The following is a 14,012-nucleotide window of genomic DNA, read 5'->3' as shown; positions in this document are numbered from 1 at the left end:
AGCATTTGTTCACTGGTGTATCCCTAGTGTCTAAAACAGTGTCAGGAATATTGTTAGCACTCAATTATCTGTTGAATAGCTTTTCACCAAGACGGCGCCCAAAGCGAAGAATGTAGCCCCTGCCCCACCAAAGCCAAAGCCAAGGCAAAGACTTTAAAGTTAAAGAAAGCAGTGTTAAAAGTCATGCACAGACACACACAAAAAGAAGATCCATACATCACCCACCTTCCAGAGGCCTGAGACACTGTGGCTCTGAAGGGAGCCTAAATATCCTCAGAAGAGCACCCCCAGGAAAAACAAGCTTGACCACTATACTATCCTCAAGTTCCCCTGACTACCCAGTCAGCCATGAAGTAGAAGACAACAGCACACGTGTGTTTGTTGTGGATGTCAGCCAACAAAATTGGGATCATCAAAACTGAGTCCAGCTGGCTCATTCTAAATATAAAAATTTTATACTATTTATATGTGTATATATTGTGAATGAGAAAAGAAAAAAGGTATTAAATTTTAAGAAAGGTTCTTCACTGGCCTCAATGCTCTGAGCACTCAATATTTTCTCCTACTCTTTCTCTTACTAAAATGGCCTTCTGTTACTAACTTACTTTCAAAAACATAAACTATAACATATTCATTTAGTAAAGGTCATAATAACCATTTTAAGTAACGCTAAATTATTAACCACTACTGGTTAAAACAAAAATCTTAACATATCATCAGATACAAAGTAAATGATACCTGAGATTTTACAGAAATTTTTAGCAATCTCCCAAGTTCCATTTTGCAGTTTTGGAATTTAAAGGCAATCACGTTAGTTGCAGGATGGGAAATGTGAATGTATTTCCCTGCAGAATTTATTATCTTACCAGGTCTTTCCTTCCCAGTGCCTTTTGACTCAGCAAATTTTTGTATCAAGCTTTCAACTGTAGTGTTAGCCATGTTATTTATAAATTCTTCATGGACCTATTAATATGAGAGAAAGATAAATTCTTTCTTTTTCCATAAACACTCTTACTTGTGTCAGACAAAACTTCCACCACATAGCAATTAAAATTCATTATATCAAAATCTGTTTTTTGACCCAGAGCCTTGAGGAACTTTCATTAATTTAACATGCTCCACTCCCTAACTTACAGTGTTAGCAGATCTGTGGGTACCAACCACTATTTACCTTGAACCCCTTAAGATATGGCTGCACAAGGTCAACTTAATTTAGAAGTAAATACAGTTTCATGTTCCCCTCTTGGAATGTTTAGAACATAATTATTACAATAAATAAAAATTACACAGGCAATTAAAACCATTTTAGATCTTTAATAATAAGGAATAACAGACTTCATCTTTCTCTACTGTATTTCAATGCATTGCAATTGTGATCCTTAAACACTTTTATATTTTTGGAAAATGTCTAAGTTCTGTAACTTACTGAAGATGCTGTTCTAACTTTTAAAATAGTAAAACTTTAAAAAAGAAATATTTCAAAATTGGTAACATCATAATTTTAATGTAAAGAGAATTGAACATAGTTAATTTTAAAAATTAATTTGAATTATCATCCTTGGTGGCCAAATAATAAAAAATCCAATTTTATATTTAATATATGTAAACACATACTTTTTACCTGAAATCATTCAGTAGCATGAGTATTGGGGTTTTAAAGAATCATAAGTGAACATAAAATTTTCAAGAATCAGTTCAATGGAAATAAAAACTTACCTGGCCTATTTGCAAATGAATTTCCTTTATAGCATTAGACAAGGATCCTATAATCTCCTTTATGTGAATGAGATGAGTTTCCTCGATGTCTTGAAATTTCTGAGTAGCAAATATAGAAAGTTACATATATAAAATATATATAGATACATACATATACACATACATGCAGAAATCAAAAAAACTTTTAGAAGTTATCTAAATACAACTAATCAAATTTAGCAAGCTACTAAACTACCCATTATTATGTAATTTTAGCAATGCTTCTACACAAATGGGTCATAAAAGCCAAGGCAGAAGTGTTTTTAAAGAACGAAAAACAATTAGTCTACTGAACAAAAACTGCAGTTTACTTCTGAAGACTTTACAATTTAGCCCACGAATCTCAAAATGTCCTCTAATCCTTGAAATGTTAGTATATAGTCTTCAAAAGATGTATTTTGTGGTCAAATAAATTTGGGGAGCCTGTAAACTCACTTAGTTCTCAACTGAAGGTGGGGATGCATCAGATCACCTGGGTAATGTTTTCAAACTACAAAACAGATCTTCACTACTACCTAGGGTGGAAAGGGGGTGAGAAGGTTGTTTGGAAAAAATTCCCAGGTTACTCTGGTATTTATTTCCCCATAAGAAAACCACTGCTAGACCTGGCTTCACAATAAATGTTAAAAACTGAAAATTAGGGGTGCCAGAAGGAGAAGAGAAAGAGAAAGAAATGGAAAACTTATGTGAAAAAATGGAGGAAAACTTCCCAAATATGGGGAAGGAAATAGACATACAAATCCAGGAAGCACGGAGAGGCCCGGGCAAGCTGGACCCAGAGGAGACCACACCAAGACACATCATGATTAAAATGCCAAAGGTGAAAGATAAAGAGAGAATCCTAAAAGCAGCAAGAAAGAAGTGGAGAGTTGCCTACAAAGGGGTGCCTATAAGACTATCAGCTGATTTCTCCAAAGACACTTTGCAGGCAGGAAGGGACTGGCAAGCAATATTCAATGCGATGAAAAGCAAGTACCTACAACCAAGATTACTCTATCCAGCAAAGCTCATTTGGAATGGAAGGGCAGATGAAGTGCTTCCCAGACAAGGTAAAGCTAAAGAAGTTCATCCTCACCAAGCCATTATTATATGAAATGTCAAAGGGACTTATCAAAACTATGAACACTAAAATGACAATAAACTCACAACTATCAACAAGTAAATCTAAAAAATAAAAAAGAAAATCCAACTAAGCAAACCAGAATAGGAACAGAATCAGAGGTATGGGGATCATTTGGAGGGTTATCAGCTGGGAGGGGGAAAAGGGAGAAACGGGGAAATGGTGCAGGGATTAAGAAGCATAATTGGTTGGTACAAAATAGACAGGGGGAAGTTAGGTATAATATAGGAAAGGGTGAAGCCAAAGAACTTATATGCACGACCCATGGACATGGACATGAACTAAGGGGGGTAGAATTGCTGGAGAAAAGGTGGGTACTGGGCAGAGGGGAGCAAAGGGGAAAAATATTGGAACTACTGTAACAATATAATCAATATACTTAAAAAAAAACAACTCTGAAAATTACTAAAATAACAAAACTTGTTTTAGTGTTTAAGCCAATGTTTTCCAAAATTTTTTGACCCAACAACACTTTTTGTTTTTCTTTGTTTCTTAATATTTATTAATATCTCACAGAACAATTTTCCTCAAAACAGGATTTGGGAAATGCTGAACTAGCCATTTTCAAACAAAATACATTTGTCATTTCCATTGCACAGCCTGATTACCCTTCTCTTCCTCAAAATTAAGTCAGTTTTAAGAAACAGACCTAAATGTCTTATTTATTTTTCTCTGATTTATCAAATCAAATTCCCTCACCCCATATTTAATATCCAGTTTCCTTAAGCACTGAATTCCATAATCAAAAAATCACTAAGCCAAATGATCATGTCCATATTTGTGTTAAGCCTCTGAACTTAAAAACAAACAAACAAACAAACAATGGTGCCATTACAGTTTTGGCAATAATGCAACAATAATCCAAACACTTTAATAAATTTTATTCATGAGGAATAGCAGAGTTAAAATACAGTGCTTGTCTTGACTAACTTTGACCAAGTCAATGAGAATACCAGCATCGCAAGATCCTGAATTAGTCTTAAGAACTGAGGAATATTCACAGGACCATGATTCTATTTTATGGTCATATTATAAGAAGTCACCCTCATCTTAAATGTCTGTAAGTTAATGAACAAGATATTGTCTCACAGACAGGTAGACCTAAATCCAGGAGAGCTTGGTCAAAATGCCACTAAATTGCATATAGATGACCCCTAATTCCAAGAAAACTGTGTTGCCTTCTCGTTCTCTTTTGAAACAGCTACAGTAAATAAGGCAGATCCCTAATTATTTAGAAAAATCTTGAGCATGAAGCCACACAAAAACTCAACACATGATTCAGATGCAATCCTAAAATTGTGCTGAGTTTCTTTCGGTGGGGAGACACTGCTAAATATCAGAGCTTCTCAAAATTAGTAGAGCAATTCAGCAATGGGAATATACTCTTATGTGTCTGGATATATAGAAATGAACTTTCTTGAACAAATGAGATAATTTTTCCTCCTTGTGATTTCAAATTCACTGTTTGTATATATTATTACAAAAGTATATATAAAGTACAATTCTTCCTGTCACCAAAGATATATATCGTCGTCGGCAGCCATCCATCTCGAGAGACGATGGTGTAGCCTCTTAAGAGTCTATCTGCACCCCGAGAATGGCTGTGCAGTCCGACTCGGGAGTGACACGGTATCTATCTCCTCCCGTGTTGAATCGACATCTTGCGATGACGCTGGAGTGTCCTCTCCAGTGAAGCTGAAGCTACAGAGCCTGGGCAGGGTGATATGGAGGGTCTGCTGTTGCCCATGCAGCAGACCCCCCCTCTCTTCGCAGCTGAAGGGTCCAAGGGAAAGACGGAGTCAATACAGCTTGGCTTCAGGTGCGCCGCAGGAGTTGCCGGTGTTGACTACGACGTCAAACCGCCTTAGGGACTCCGGCTCCGGATTTTCTGTCGGGGTTTACTCCCTTAGCCTTTCCCCTGAAGAGGTATGCCGCAAGGCAGCGGAGGTTTTTTGGAATCAGAGTTTTCCTTCTCTGAAAGATATATATATATGTATATATAAAAGCACTCTAATCCTAAATCCTTGCTTAAACAAATCTCAATCTCCTTGAACTAGTCATCAAACTGTTTAAAGTAAACAAAATATCCATTTTGTTTCAAGTTTTTCAAGTGTCTTTGACAGTAGTAAAAAGCATAAACACAAAGAAAAGTCATGATTTTAATCATGCTTACTGTCAACCACAAATGAAAAAAATTAAATCACAAATACTGCAAGTACTTTCTAACCCCTTTCACCCCAGGGACTCAATTTCCCTTCCCACTAGTAAATATGGGTCCTGCCACCTAAATTTGATTTTCATTAGACTGACAGATCCCTTCCCACTGGAATTAGGTCAACCTGCTTAGCTTGGAACAGAAGGAAAGTAGAGATGGACAATAATTCTTTTCACTTCTAAATAGCATAAGTTAAAGTCTACTGTCTTATTAACAAACAATAGTTCATCTGTTCTGCTGGGGGCGGGGGGTGGTGGTGGTGGTGTGTGTGTGCTTGGTGTGTGTGTGTGTGTGTGTGTGTGTGTGTGTGTGTGAGAGAGAGAGAGAGAGAGAGAGACTGAGAGACAGAGAGAGAGAGAGAACACGAGCGAGCACAAACATATTTATACATCTGACCAAATAAATGAATGTTCCCATCCTGGATATGGCAGGATAAAAAAACCCCACCAATGTGGAAAACAACTGTAATGAGGAAGCAGAAGAGGAAGATAAGGAGAGGAAAAGATGAATGCTGAAAATTCTTAAAGAATACTTTTATGAAGTAATACAAACAAAAACCCCAAGTCTAGCAAATTCTAATTCCTGTTCCTTCAAAATAAATAATTGAAAGGCAAACATTTTCATCAACAGAAACTAGTCATTTTGATGCAAAATTAACAAGTCAACAATAATTGCCTTATAAATGAGTGTTCTAATGATTCAAAAGACAAAAGGGCACTTGCTGAAGTCTATAATCTTAACTTTTTATCTCACTAGAGTGGGAGCCTCAATTTAACACAGCTAACTCTAAAGGCTTCTTGAAAGAGTATCATTTCCCAGCTGCCATGTCATTACATTTCCCAGTTTTCTTCCTTCTCTGGCTTCTCCCTTGGGTTTCAGCATCTCTTCTATCAAATTGTCAATGACGAATCTCTCAGAGGGTGGCCCTTTCTTCCCCACACTCTGTCCAAAGGCAATGTCATTTGGTTTTGTGTGCTAGCAAGCCCCTATTTCATACTGACTCACAATTCTTTATTCTGGGACCAGGTGTTTTGGAATTCAATATTTTGGATTTTTAAATAAAGATAATATGGTTTTATTACCATATATTTTATAATACTACCAGCAGGATCTGCAGTAGCATCTATTTACCAAAAACATTAATATTTCTACAGGAAAACATGTACATTTAGTCTAAGCAATATAAATAAAGACTATAAATAGTCTCACATCAGTTTAAGTCAAGTTTTGCTGAGAAATGAATTATAGAAAAAAAGCTTTTGATTTTTGGAGCTTTTGGAAGCCAGAATTATGGGTACTGTGAACATTGTTTAGTCCAGCTTACTCAGATCCTCCAAAACTGTCCATTTGTTGTCTCCACTTAGGTATAGGCTATTCAAAACTGAACATCTGGTCCCAATATGACTCCTCAAACTAATAGTTCTACATCCAGTCTTTCCCATTCATCTCTTATCCATATAGCCTATTAAGCCAAAGCCTAGAAGAGATCTTGATCTCTAGCATCCTTCCATCCACACCACTCCTGCCATCTCTAAATGCATTCACTTCTCTCCTTCTTCAAGGCTGCCATATTGGCTCTCAGCCTTCTCACCTCTCTAACTGCCTTCCAAAATGGACTCTTGATTCTCCTCTGGCCTCGCTATAACCTATTCTTCACAAAACTACCAGAATTATCTTTTAAAATGCAGACCAGATCATGTCACATGCTTGCATACTATCTTTCAGGATCTTCAAACTACTCTTAGAAGAAAACCTAAACCCTTATTAAAGCCTGGTCATTGCCTCTCTTTTCTTTAACCTCATGCCTTACCATCATCTTTCCTTACTCAGTGTTGTAAGTATTTTTTACTACATTTAACATGACAGCTCTTTTTCATCTCTGGGTCTTTATACCTATGGTCCCCCAATGCCTGGAATACTCTGGTCCTGGAATGAGTCTCTGACTCATTCTTTAAGTCTCAACTTTAAATGTCATTTCTCCAAAAATGCCTTTCTTAACTCCCTAATCCAAATCAGGTCACTCCTATTATTTTACCTCATGGAAGCTTGTTCTATTCCCTTATAACACTATAATAATTTATAACTTTTATTTAGGCACATATTTAATGTCTGCCTCCCCTCCTCTCTATTCCTAGAACAGGAAGATACTTGTTTTATTACATAGATACAGTATACATCCAACATCTAGCACAGTGCCCACAACATGGTTTGTAAAGATGGATGCATGTAACCTACACACAACCACACAAGCCTTCTGGTTTGGGAGATGTGAATCCTTCACCACTTCCAGTGAGAAGACTCCATAAAGTCCAAACAGATTCATAACTCCTTCTTGCAACACTTCCTAAATACCTACCATGATCTGAGGACTGTTTTAAGTGCTGAAGAAATACCAGTAAACAAATCAATCCCTGCTCTCCTAGAACTTATATTTTTATGGGGGAAGTCAGATGATGGAAAATATGGGTAACACTGGCCGGTGTGGCTTAGCTGGGGTTGGAGGGTGGTCCTGTAAACCAAAAGGTTGTGGGTTTAATTCCCAGTCAGGGCACATGCCTAGGTTGTAGGTTCGCTCCCCGGTAGGGGCGTATATGTATACGAGGGACAACTGATTGATTATTTCTCTCTTGCATCAATGTTTCTCTTCCTGTCTCTCTCCCTCCATTCCCTTCTCTTTAATATCAGTAAACATATCCTTGGATGAGGATTTTAAAAGATGGGTAGAAGAGCCCGTGTGTTTCACCATGTTCCTAGCTCCCTCAGACATGATGACTGAGAATAATGTTCTAAGAAGAGGTTCCCCAGCAGCCTCAGTACCACAGTGAAGCTGATGTGGCTGACCCAGGATGAACAAGTAGCATAACAAATAAACCCTTGCTATTTGTTGTAAGCCACTGAGATTTGGGGGTTCTTTCTCACCTCAGCATACCCAACCTATCCTGACTAATACAATAAAAAGAATTGATGGTACATTAGACTGCGAAAAGGTACTGCAAGGAAAAAAAAAACAAAACAAAAAGAAGGTAGGGAAGAAGTTTTAGGAATGATTCATAAAAGGCACTCACCTTAAACCTAGGCCTTTAATTAAGGCTCTAAGAACATCAAATTGAATATAATTATCCCACGCTTATGGAAGACATACATTTTTTATTATCTGTCTTCTCTGACTAAAATGGAAGTTCTATGAAAGCAGGGAGTTTTGACTGTCTTGTTAACTACTGTACGCTCAACACTGAGTCATTTCCACTTTTTGTCTTAACATTTACCAATGTCCTCATTTTCCCCAACTCTCTTTAAACAGCCTCTTCTGGTCTATCTGAATGATCCATTATATTATAATTATTGAATCTTGGTCCTCATCTCCAAAACAAAATGTGTATTTTAAAAATAGCATTATTAAAACATTGAGGTTGTGCATTTTAACATTTAAAAAGGTTTAAAAAATTATAACAGAAAAATTGTATTTAACCAGTAAACATAAATATCCTGTTGTAGATTTAAAGACTTAAAAATACCAACCTGAGCTGTTTCTGTCATTTTCTGTTCAAAATCAGCTTTTCCTAATGCATATTTTTCCACATAGAGTTTATAAGTATCTGTAGCTTTCTTAGATTTAACCGCTGCCTGTAACAAAACAAAAATATTTTGTTACAAAATGACCTTTCTTCTTTCTTGATGTAAATATGAAATAACAATTTAATGCACTTTAAGAAATGAGGACTATGCTGAGTTCAACATGACATAAAGTGATTTAGTATCTTTTTTCAAGTGCTCCTTAGTAATATTTTTTGTTAGTCACACAATAATGCAGAAGTGCAGATTCTCTGCAATAGTATGTGCTTTAAAAAGTTAAATTCTCTCTTTTCTATAACCCAAACCAAGATCATATAAACACACTATGACACAGTGCAACTAAAATTTAAATGAACAAAAAATGTGACAACACCATTAGAAAATGCTTGACACTTCTTTCTACAAGTGTGAGTCTTCCTCCCCTGACAACATAAACGTGTCCCACTGAGTCTGATTAATAACTATAAAGCTAGCTCAAGTTGAGAATATCAGTTTTCCTTGATATCTCAGTTTCCATTATGCTCCAACAAATCTACAAATTTGATTTTAATCACAGCCTATTTTTTCAAGATTTCTATTTTTTTAAATTTTTACTGTATTATTACAGATCTAATTCAAAGTTACTTATTCAATAAAAACATTCCATATCGAACAGTGAAGAATATGAAGATAAAGTATATAGAAATCTTCTCCTCAATGACTTCATAAAAGAATAACTTCTACATAAACACCTAGAAATTGATAGAAAGTAACAAAGCCACAGAAGTAAAGATATTCTGTGGAGGACAGACATTCAGGAAAGGGGAAAACTGTGTATAACTTATAAATTGGCTAACAAGAAACCTGACTGTTCTCAAAAGACAGATCAATTTGGACAAAGGAAGTTTGAAGAGGGAGAGATGTTGAAGTTTAAAGGTTAAAAAAAGAAGCTATAGGATTTCAAGACAAAGATCTTCATTTTCTTCATGAAATAAAAGATGGTCTGCTGAGAGTAAAGAAGAGCAGAATAGGGTTGGGAGCTTCTGGAGAATGAAAAAAATTTCCAACCATGATTGTAGAGGATGCAACAGGTAATAACTACATGAGTAAAAAGTATTGGTAAGAGCCACGAAGGATTAAGTAAAGCTTGAAAATACAGTTCGTATAAAGCCAATCAGAACCAAAATATAATTATCTCTACCTTTAGAGGTCTAAGAATAAGAATTAGAAAGTTGGGATTACCTGGAAGTTTGGGATTGGCAAGAGCACAGACTCCTACTCTCTAAAAAGGTAACTACAGTATACTCATTCTAAAATCTAAGTGTACATATTATATTAAATATATGTGTTCTGTGCTTTCCTGCCTTCTTGTAAAGCATATAGAATGCCATTTTATCATGTACTATAAAGAAAACTGGTTTTGGAGTCAGAAGAAACAGGATTCAATCTGACCTTGTGTTTGAGCTTTACATAGTTCTCTCATTCCTAAAATGGGAACAATAACCACCTATTTTTTAGGGCGTTGGCAGTGATTAAGAGCACTTTAGGTAAAATGCTTGGGGAAGGATCTAGCATCTAACACAGGGGAACAATTTTTAACATAATTCCTGTTGAGTTTGATTTTTCAGCTGTTTTAGACTTAAATAGGCACGCTGATTTCAAAACTGCAGTTACGTTTTCTTCTGTCACGTCAAGTTTTTTCTGTACAGCTTATGTTAATGCGACCACTCTAGGCTGGATCGAGCCTAGATAGAGGGGAAGCACTAGCATTCTCCTATTGGCCGAGACAAACCTCCCTCGAGTGGGAAGGGGTAGGGGACGACCTTGGAGACCAGTGACAGGTTCATACTTGACTAGGCTATTCAGTTACACATGAGACAGTGTGGTGAGAGATTGTGTGCTGCTCTATATAGTGAATCATATTCCAAAATGTAGTCCAAGTTCTGTCTGTATAAAAGGAGTTAGCAGAATTTATTTTTTAATTTACATACGTACTTATTTCCTTTCCTTCAGATCATGTCTGCCTCTGCTATTTCTCATCGTAAGTGTCTAAACAACCCTGATTCATTTTGTTCTATCTGTGGCAGTTTCGCCATTCCCAGTCAAAGGACAAACATCAGCACATTTGTCAGGCAAGCCTATTCTAAACATTTTAAAGTAAAACTTGGTGTGCAAGCAGTGTGTTGAGTTTACGGATATGGACCAAGGGAACACGTGATAAATTGCCATTTGGTATACCACCTATGGTTTGGCGAGAGCCCAGAGATCATTCAAGTGACTGTTACTTTTCTATAGTGAAAACGTCAGGATATAACAAAAAAATTAAATGTAAAATAGAGTACCCTAGTCTACCATCAGCGATACGTCCAGTGCCTCATTCAGCTGAAATCCCAGTGCCAGTTTTCATTGAACTACCCTCTTTCAAAAACAGGAGTATGGTGAAGAACTAAGTGACAGCAACAATGAAGATTTTGAAATTGAAGATGACTCAGTTCGTAAGGGATTTGATCAGCATTAGTTGAATGATTTGGCACGAGATTTGGGACTATCCAAAAAGGCTTCAGAACTCCTAGCATCAAGACTGCACGAGAAAAACTTGCTTGAAAAAGGAGCAAAGGTATCCCACTTTCAATCGAGAAAGTGCATTTCTGCAGTACTTTCAAAGTGACGATGGCTTTGTGTATTGCCATAACATACACGGTTTAATGGAGGAATTGGGAATTCCAATCTAGAACGCAGTTGAATGGCGACCGTTCATCAATAGCTCAAAGTGGAGCTTGAAGTGTGTCCTCCTCCACAATGGTAATTTATTTGGTGCAATGCCAACTGGCCATTCAGTTTGTTTTTGTGAAGAATATGAAGACATAAAGAGAGCCATTGATCTGTTGCAATATCACAAGCACAACTGAATCATCTATGTTGAACTTAAAATGGTCTGCTTCCTTCTGGGTCAGCAACGCGGATACACCAAGGATCCCTGTTTTCTGTGTATGTGGGACAGCAGAGCTTGTGAGAAGCACTGGGTGGAGTCAAACTGGCCTCCAAGATCTGACCTTAAACTTGGTGAGCCAAACATTCTACATGAGCCACTTGTTGACAGAAAGAACATTATATTGCCACCTCTGCACATAAAACTGGGTCTCATGAAGCAATTTGTTAAAGCTTTGCCAACTGAAGGAGACTGTTTCAAGTATCTCATTTTGGTATTTTCTTAGCTTGTCGTTTGAAAAGATAAAAATACCTTAATATGTAAGTTTGGTAGCAGAACTTTACTACTTGTACACAATTTGACTTACAGTAACAATATATAGCCTTTATATGAATAAAATACTCTAAATAAACAGTATATTCAGGTAATTTTTTCTTTATTTTCCTTTGTATGTACATTTTGTATGATTTGGGGGACAAAAGGAGGGTATCCTATACCTTAAAAAGTTGACGTGACAGAGAAAAACGCATCATTTTTGGATTCAGATGCCAAAAGTTAGTCAAAAATAAGTGTCAGATCTAACTCAACGAAAATTGTGTTCCCCACTGTTGTTACAAAACAAATGGTATCTGCTATTATTATGGTTTCTAAAAGAAATATAATCAGGAACATATTTCATTTTGCAGTTGTTATAGCGAAGAGTTGTACTGAACTCTCCATCTCTAAAGTAAGTGACTATAATAATTTTCTAGTTTGCTCCTATGGATTTTTTAAAATTCTTTCCCCAATATCTGGCCATTTGACGTTATTTTATACTACTGCCATTACTATACCTTCCTCTAACATCCTGACCCTATTGAAACATATAACAATTAGATAAATATTAAAAGCTTACTATGTACCTTCATAGGAAACCCAGATAGCCAAGTTTATTAGAATTTAATTTAGAAAGAATTTTAATGGCATGGAAATCAAGATTTCCTTTTGAATTTTTTTTTTTTTTTTTTTTTAATGCCAAGAGATTTTAGTTTCTTCTTCCAACTACCTAAATTTTCAGGCTGTATAACCTATAGTCCATGGAGTGATTTTTAATGACACAGCCTAGCAAAATGACATAATCTCACTGGCAACTCCTTCTTTTCTTCTTACTCATCTTAACACCTACTCTTTCTCTCTGCTGCCTAATAATTTGTGTGTCAGCTATTGATAAAGACATGAGTTGTGCGATCACTCCCAGAGATACAGCAATTAGAAGGAAAACTCTTAAAAACAGAAAATTCCCCTAAAATATAACTATAAAGGCTGTGTCAATATTTTTAAAAGTAATTTATTTCATGGACTCTTTCCTAATTTCTTTTTATAAGTCTTATTTTTACACATCTGTACAAAATAAGATATCTCCCCTTCTAACCTACATTAAAACCTGTCTCTAACCTCTTGTTCTGCACTATTCAATATTTCTTGGTTCCCCCAAAAAGAAAGCTGCTTGAATACAGGAGGAGATAATATATACTTAGCTTTTAATAACCTTCATAACATCTAGCACATAACATGATAGACACAGAGTAAGAAGTACAACATTTACTACTGCACACAAATTACCACTCATAATCTAACAATCAGAAAAATATTTGAAAAAACTACTGAAAAAAGGCAAGAAAGTCTACAGCCTATATTTAAAATAAACTCAATTTTTATAATATTTATAAACAGGAAATTTCAAACATCTTGCTATAATAATTATTTTTCCAAGTCAATTAGATCTGTTTTGTTGTGGACAACACAATGATGGTTTCTGATTCAAAAGGAATTTATAATCTAGTAGAAATAAAGATGACTGCCTGGAGAAATTGCACTCCTTTTAGAAGACCTATTAACATCTCTCTAGAATATAAACAAAGTAATTATTTCACAACATTATTCATTACACTTAAAATTATAGGACCTTAAAAGATGGGAGGAAGTTTCGGAAGCATCATTTCCTCTTCCTATACTCAAATAGTCTCTAGAATTCTAACTAGTTTTGGTACTCAAATCTTTACTGAGTCAAGAAGGGTAGAAATATTAATTTTAAAATTTTAAGCCAGCATATTTTACAACTTTCCCCCCCAACAATATTGTCAGCATAATCTTGGTCTAGCCATTCAACTCAGCATACAAACTTAATTGCTCACTATTTCTGACCATGAAATTACTGTCTTCATCTCAGAGGGTAAGAGCTAGATCTAACAGAGAATTCTGAACACATAAGTCTTCTGGATCATACTTTCTGATAACAGAAAATGTAATTTTTCCTTTATCTTATTTGGAAGCATGAAGAAAAAGCTACCCTTTTTAAGTTCTAACTTTCATATTTTAGATCAGTTGTCACTCTTCCAAGGTAAAAATATTCCAGAATCTTAAGGAAATTATATACCAACTTAAAGAAGCATCTTGGAAAA

General features: G+C 35.8%; 1 protein-coding gene across 1 annotated transcript in view; it reads right to left on the bottom strand.

Annotated features, from left to right (window-relative positions):
• The window catches only part of FCHO2 (FCH and mu domain containing endocytic adaptor 2), a 111,175-nt gene that overhangs the window by 59,051 nt on the left and 38,112 nt on the right, over window positions 1-14,012 (bottom strand). The window contains exons 6-8 of the mRNA XM_090276373.1: window positions 8,610-8,714; window positions 1,717-1,815; window positions 867-963 (exon numbers count right to left, since the gene is read on the bottom strand). Of these exons, the coding sequence (XP_090132499.1) occupies window positions 867-963; window positions 1,717-1,815; window positions 8,610-8,714 (301 nt within the window). The remainder of the gene's footprint in view (window positions 1-866; window positions 964-1,716; window positions 1,816-8,609; window positions 8,715-14,012) is intronic.

The sequence above is a fragment of the Furipterus horrens genome, unplaced genomic scaffold, assembly GCF_987537825.1.
Source record: "Furipterus horrens unplaced genomic scaffold, mFurHor1.1.pri manual_scaffold_5, whole genome shotgun sequence".
NCBI lineage: Eukaryota > Metazoa > Chordata > Mammalia > Chiroptera > Furipteridae > Furipterus > Furipterus horrens.
The sequence above is the reverse complement of the archived record's forward strand: the minus strand, read 5'-3'. Positions and strand labels throughout refer to the sequence as shown.